The sequence below is a fragment of the Podarcis cretensis genome (assembly GCF_951804945.1).
Source record: "Podarcis cretensis genome assembly, chromosome: 4".
NCBI classification, from domain to species: Eukaryota; Metazoa; Chordata; class Lepidosauria; order Squamata; family Lacertidae; genus Podarcis; species Podarcis cretensis.
The window spans coordinates 100130981-100137927 of record NC_137173.1 but is presented as its reverse complement, the minus strand read 5'-3'; the positions used below and the strand labels follow the sequence as shown (position 1 = coordinate 100137927).

General features: G+C 41.8%; 1 protein-coding gene across 2 annotated transcripts; it reads left to right on the top strand.

Annotated features, from left to right (window-relative positions):
• The first annotated feature begins 1975 nt into the window (after nucleotides 1-1975).
• Nucleotides 1976-3653, top strand: LOC307214274 (uncharacterized protein). Of its 2 annotated transcripts, none has more exons than XM_079973079.1 (2): nucleotides 1976-2039; nucleotides 2685-3653. In XM_079973079.1, exon 2 carries the CDS (start codon nucleotides 2773-2775, stop codon nucleotides 3469-3471), a length of 699 nt encoding a protein of 232 aa, XP_079829205.1. In that variant the 5' UTR covers nucleotides 1976-2039; nucleotides 2685-2772; the 3' UTR covers nucleotides 3472-3653. The 2 variants fall into 2 exon arrangements, with proteins under 2 accessions (XP_079829205.1, XP_079829206.1); XM_079973080.1 differs by having other exon boundaries at nucleotides 1981-2039; nucleotides 2717-3653.
• The last annotated feature ends 3294 nt before the right edge of the window (nucleotides 3654-6947 follow it).

Sequence of the window (6947 nt, the reverse complement as noted above, 5' to 3'; positions counted from 1 at the left end):
AGGAGCAAGGGGGCAGCAGGGACTCCCAGAGCAGTAGCTGGAAATCAGGACCAGCTTCCCCACCAGAGCAGAGTGGGGGGGAAGAGTCCCAAGGATCGGGGCCAGTGCATTCCCCACCAGGGAGAGAAGATAAGGCAGGGCTGACCACGCCTCCATCAGAAAGTCGGACAACGGAGGAGAGGTCAGATCTGGCCAGTGTCCCGGAAGAGGGAAGCAGTGACCGAAGTAGTGTAACGGTTAGGAGAAAGGTCACTGGGCTGGCGCGAGGGGCAAGTTCAAATGTACAGGAGCATGGGACAGCAGAGAATGAGGATTGGGAACCGGGTCCTAAAGCTCGCCAGAGGGAGGGGGAGGAGCTAAGCGACTCAGCGTCGGAAGAGTCCAGAAAGGGCAATGCCCCAGCGGGCAGGAGGACCCAGAGGAGGAGAGAGCAGCGTAAAAGGTGGAGCAGGGCTAGGATCTTAAACTGGTGTCATAGGGGAGGAGACTCAGACGGGACTTCGCCGATCTAGGGTTTAAGACGTAGGGCTGCACGCTGTGGCTTTGAAATGGAAACTGAACTTCAATAAAGACTTTTGTACATTACTACAGCCTAGCGTTGGTCCTCTGTGAGCTGGGACCTAGAGGCACCTCTGACACATAGCAACTGTGGAAGCAGGCAAGCAGAGAAAACCAATAATACAATCCCGTTGCTCGGTCCCAGCTCCTGCCAACCTAGTAGTTTGAAAGCACGCCAAAAAGTGCAAGTAGATAAATAGGTACCACTCCGGCGGGAAGGTAAATGGTGTTTCCATGCGCTGCTCTGGTTTCGGTGTTCCATTGTGCCAGAAGCGGCTTAGTCATGCTGGCCACATGACCCAGAAAAACTGTCTGCAGAGAAATGTCGGTTCCCTCGGCCAGTAAAGTGAGATGAGAGCTGCAACCCCAGTGTCGTTCGCAACTGGGCTTAACTGTCAGGGGTCCTTTACCTTTACCTTTAATCTATTAAAAATGCTTTGTGTCATTTGTCATAACCAACATTTAGCACACATTTTAAATATGGGCTTAAATTCTGTTCTGTGATACCTGTTCTGCAACATATGCCTGTGCTTCCACAGAGAGAGATATAAAGATTAATTAAAATTATTTCAGCATGTTCCCACACATATGTCCATCACTGACATTTGGATCGCGCACACATGCACTTCACTGATATATCTGCACATGCGTCTAGTTCACACCTACACAATCACTATGAAATGATTGCAGCATTCCAAGATAACTTGCATTTATGAGAAGGCCATCACAGATCCTACACAACTGTTAGGACTTGTTATTAACACACAAAGCTTCTTAGTAGATTTAGGGCATTTCCATACCATTGCTGTTTCTCAGTGGGATTCAGTCACATACTGGCAAATTCAGGTGGTGCAATTAAAGATGATTTGGAGCTCTTGTACAACAAACCTACTTTCAAAACAAGTATCCTACTTTTTGCAAAAAAAGGAAAGAGAGAGGAGAATGTGCTGGGAAATGTAGGGTGATGTTTGCTCAATGCAGTAGCATTGAACCTCCACACAAACAGATCAGAATGAATTCTCAATAAATAACTGACATTTAGCCCCTCTGCAAATTTTGTGCAAACCAATGGGGGATGGCTGCTCAATAAACAGGTCATCTGGAGGCGACCTTGCTTCATGTGATTAGCATTTCAAACTAAATGGGTGAACTGGTGCCATGGAGAAATAGTACATTTGAAGTGAGATGAGGGGACACCACATCTGTGGTAATTGATCTGCAGTGGTTCTGTCAGCCCATCAAGACATCAACTGGCTGATGAACATGTCTCTTAAACTGCCAAAGGATAGACCTGCCTTAAGCTCTTATGTCATATACAAATTTGTCCCCACTGAAAAGTTCCCCTTGGATACCATTATGAAGACCCCTAATTATTGCCTCATGGAGGTTGCCAGTGTGAAATGACATCACTTTGGGCCACACTTTCAGCTCCAGTCGCCAAAGGTTATTAGGTGACAAATTGACTTGAGGCTAGTATATAGGTAAGTGCTATCTGATCATGAAAATATACATTTTGGGGCATGGAATCTGATAAAGTGGGAAAGCCCTAAAGGATTCCCAACAGATCATATTACCCATTCTCCATTTTAAAGCTATTTAGGCTGTGACTGATGAAATAGCAAGTTCCACGAGACGCTGAACATATGAAGCTCCTTTATAGTTAGTTAGGCTGTGTTAATCTTATAGTAACATTTCTAGAAACAGAAGAAGGTGTTCACACAATTTTAATGGATAATGTTTCACAAATTGGGAGTCCTGGAGTCTGGATACCCACAGAGGTTTTAACTGTCAGACACTTGATCTAGTCAAGTATTATCTCTTCTGACTTGAGACAGCTCTCGCAGGTTTCGAGCAAAAGTGTTCCCCAGCCCCACTACTTGAGAGTCTTTTAACAGGGATTGAACCTGACATTGTATGAGCAGACCACGGGCTCTGCTCCCGATATATGGGCCCTGGCATGGGCTTCCAAGAAAACATTTTATGTTCAGCCTGTTAGTTTCAGTGAAATCAATAGACTTGTGGAAAGAGCAAGTGTGATTGTGAATTAGGTTCATTTCTGTTCTGTATAAAGTTTCCAAAATGAATGTAATTTGCCTAATTTTGGATTACTTGGCTTCTTCCTGTAGTTCTTTTCATTGACACTTCACATTACTTTCAGTCTGATGAACTAGTGGATTCAGCAGACTGAATGAAGCCCCTGCCCTGGGGGATGAAATGCTAGAATCCAAGGATGGAAAATATTTAAGCAAGAGTAGCTCTCATCCTTTGACATGCTCCTCTACCTACCTGTGCTACCAGAGACAGCTAAACCAATCACTCCGGGGTGAGAACCAAATCCTTTGGGAAAAGAACAGGACTATTCGCGAAGACAACAAGACTTTCCGTATGGAAAACAAGGCTATTCGTGAACAGAATCATACTCTCCGAGACACAAACAATATTGACTGGGAGGAGGGCAGTGTCCTCAAGGAGAACAAACTGGACGCTTTGGATGAGGGAAAATCACTTGAGGAACAGGAAAAGGCTCTCCGAAAGCAGAATAAGGCTCTACGAGAAGAGATTAAATCCCTCCAGGAGCAGGATGTGGCCTTCAGAATGGAAGAGAAGGCTCTTCAAGAGGAGCTCACTGCTTTGTGGGAGGAGAACAAGGCCTTCCAAGAACAGATCAAGGCTCTCAGGGAGAATAGTGCTGCTCTCCTAGAAGAGGAAAAATGTCTCCATCAAGAGAGGCGAGCCCTCCAAGAAGAAGAAGCTGCCCTCCAGGAAGAGAACAAAGCTCTTAGAGAAGAAAGGAAAGCTCTTGAAGAGGAGGATAAAGCCCTGAAGGAAGAGAATGAAGTTCTGCAGCAGTGGAAGACGCTCCTCCAAGGAAGCCTCAGTGTACAGATAGAAGGGCAGGGAGCCCTAATCTGAATATTCAGCCAAGAAAAATGTGCTTCTTCTGGCATACTGGTTAAAAGGGAGAGAGCGACCCCAACAAGCTAAAATAATTGTGCTACAGGTATTTACCAAGAATTAAGCATTAATATGCACTAAAACAACTTGATGTCTTCAGCCTTAATTCCAAAGGGTGTTAATAAATGTCATGGAGATCATTTATTTGTAAGGTTTCTTTCTAATTGTGCTTCATTTGATTTCAAGACCAGCAAAAATCCTCCCCGATTGCCACATTCCATCCCTCCATCATATAATTGCCCCTTGCTAGCATCCATGTGTTTATTTCCTTTCCTTTTCTACTTTTTGACTCTTCAGCAAAACACCAACCCTTAAGTGAATGCTCCAACATATTTCTTAGGCATGGCTTGGTTTATAGAAAACCTTGTTGATATATTCAGTTGAATGGTTTTTTTCCAGCCCCATCCTAAAGAATATGGGCAGGTGGGTTGCAACATCCATGTAAATAAACTCACAAAAGTTCTTAATCTGGTTTTAGTCCTCCTCTTCCAACCTGTTGCCCTTCTGATACAATAGTTGATTCCAACATAATTTAAAAGACCGGTCAAGCCCTAATGTTACCTACTTCAAAGTAATTTCCATGGTGCCCATTGAGGCATCATCCTAAATAGATGTGTACTGGATTTCAGGAAAAATATGGAACTCTAAAACAATAATATACGAAAAGATCACTTTCCAATGCTCCAAAAACCTGCCTAAGATAGCACTCCATTTGGGGATGTTATGAAGATGTTATGAAGATGTGACATTAAACCTCACTGTGCATTACAAGTGGCCTTATGAATTATGTCAGAAATAAGCATTGTGGAGTTCAGTGCAGCTTCTCCCTTGGAAAATACATATAAGATTGTTGTGAAGCTGATATTAATAACCTGGCCATTATAATTTTGTTGCCTTCATATTCTGCTTCTAAGCTTCTCAGAGGTACCTTCAGAAATGAAATGCTGGAATATCTGGACCTGTTGTGTGATCTAACAAAGGCAGTTTCTACAGCACTATTTAGACTGCTATAAAAATTAATTCTATAGAAAATACTTTCCAACTACCAAGCTTTTAAATAATGAACAAGCACTGTATTCTAATTAGACTTCATGAATTAATATGATGAAATTTACTTTCACATAGGGAAATTAATTACTTTCCATAAATACATTAGTAAATTATCATGCATTATTGGGAAATTTAAATGTGATTAACGGCACTTAAAAATGATCTGCTTATTTCCTGTGAATAATTAAGCTAAAACTTTGTTCTCAATATTTTTACAGGGACAATATACACAAGTGTATTCATTTAGCAGTTTGATAGAGTTTGCCCAATAAAATAACAATCTCAAACTTTTAGAAATATGCAAAAATGCCATCCATAATTGGGCAAATGTTTTGGGAAACATAAAGAAAGCACAGATTTTAGCTGCCCGCATTGCTCATTTGAGCACACCTGCTAAAACATTGTTGTGAGTTCCATTGCCATCACAGACATGGTTGTCCTCTGCTATCTTTCTACAAAGTGTCCCCCCATGCTTGTAGAATTTGCAGCCCCAAGAGCTCATCTTTCCAGCTGGACAATTAAAAACTTTATGTTTAACGATGGAGGAACTGTGGCCCTCCAGGTACTGTTGGACATAAATCTCCCATCAGGCAATAGTAAGGGACAGTACAAGTTGGAATCCATCCAAATCAGAAGTGCCACAGAGATAAGCATTTGACTTGGAGACATATCTTAAGGGGCTTTGGAGTCTATGTGATTTCTGCTGCTGCTGCTACATATATTGAATTATTGCATAAATTATGTCTGCTTAGAATGGTATGTTTATTGTGCTTTTTATTGTTTTACTCCTCTTTTTATTATGATGCAATTGGCATATTTGAACAAGATCCAAGGCAGAGGGAAAATGCTGTCAAGAGAGAATCAGCTGTATTAGAGAATTTGACCTGCTTCACCCAAATGGGTTTCCTATAAGGTCAAATGACAATTGAATCATAATGAATTTACACAATGGCCTTTCCATTCACCTCTGCTGTATGACTGGACACAGCATGGCATCTGATATGAGGATTGCAAGGGTTATGTTAGGCAAAATGTATTTATCTGCTCCTCACAAATAGAAGAATTATCTGAGTCAAACAACATAATAATTTATTCATATTTTAATAAGAAAGGTCCTCTATAAACTGAGCAACATTTACAAGAACTTTATAAGCTGACCCATTAGCTGTTTGTCATACATCCAGCATTACTGTTTGATGATCAGGTGACATCTGTGGCCAGCAGTATCTTTTTCCTGCTTTCTTTGTGCACCAGCTATGGCCCTACTGGGACAATTCGTTTCTAGGCTCCATTCAGAGTGCTGGCTTTGAATTCAAAAGCTAAAACAGTCTGTGTCCCTAGTATCTGAAGGAGTGTGTCCCCCTCTGTGTCTCTTCTCGTGGCTAAAAAAACTCCACACACCCTGAAGTAAGAAGTTACCAGGTCCAAAGACTTCTTAGTAGTGTACAACGCCATATCAAGGCAGGCCTGTTCAATTGACTCTCTCTTGTCCTGCAGAAAATCTGTTGTCCTTCTGTTGTCCTTCAAGGGGTTTTGACTTCTGCAGTTGGAATCTATTATATATATATGTGTGTGTGTGTTTGTGTGTGTGTGTGTATATATATATATATATATGTGTGTGTGTGTGTGAACTCTGCTAGCTAACACGTCTTGTGCTGAGATTTACAATTGCCAATCATTATAGATGTTTTCTATTGTTTTATGGCTGGGATGGGGATCATCTAAGCCTTGCTATCTGGTCCTTGGGATGAACCTCAGGGCACCTCCCCTCTCCAGGCCACATCCCACAGCCACCTGGCTTCCATGCTCTTGAACACTGATCCTGCCTGCCTAGATAGTGAATCTAGAAACTAGTCAAACGTGAAAGGCACATTTGTTGCTCTGCCCACTCTTGCCTCAAAATCGATATTTCTCCGTAGCTGCGAGTATGTCATTTTCATTCCTGAATACAAAATCGATGCCTATCCATTGTGGCCCCTGAAAATTTGTCCAGAAGGGAATGTGGCCCTCAAGCTGGAAGAAGTTCCCTACCCTTGTTTTACAATCAACTTGGGCAAGTGCCAATTCAACAAATAAACAAAATGATACAATGCAGCAGAGTGTTGCTAAATGATTGTTAACATTGTCTCACAAAGCTTTGCAGGCCTGCAGCAACAAAGACAATCCCAATTTTGTTTGTTTGTTTGTTTGTTTGTTTGTTTGTTTTTAAAAAAGATTTTCTGTTGATAAATAACTGGGGTCCATCTCAAATTGATTTCAGCTCCTCTGTCCAAATTTTGTTACATAAACTGCTTGGTCTGAAGGCAAATTAAGGACAGACAACCTGTTAGCATATATCTGTGGAATGCTCTGCCAATAGAGATTCAGCAAGAACCTTCTGTTTC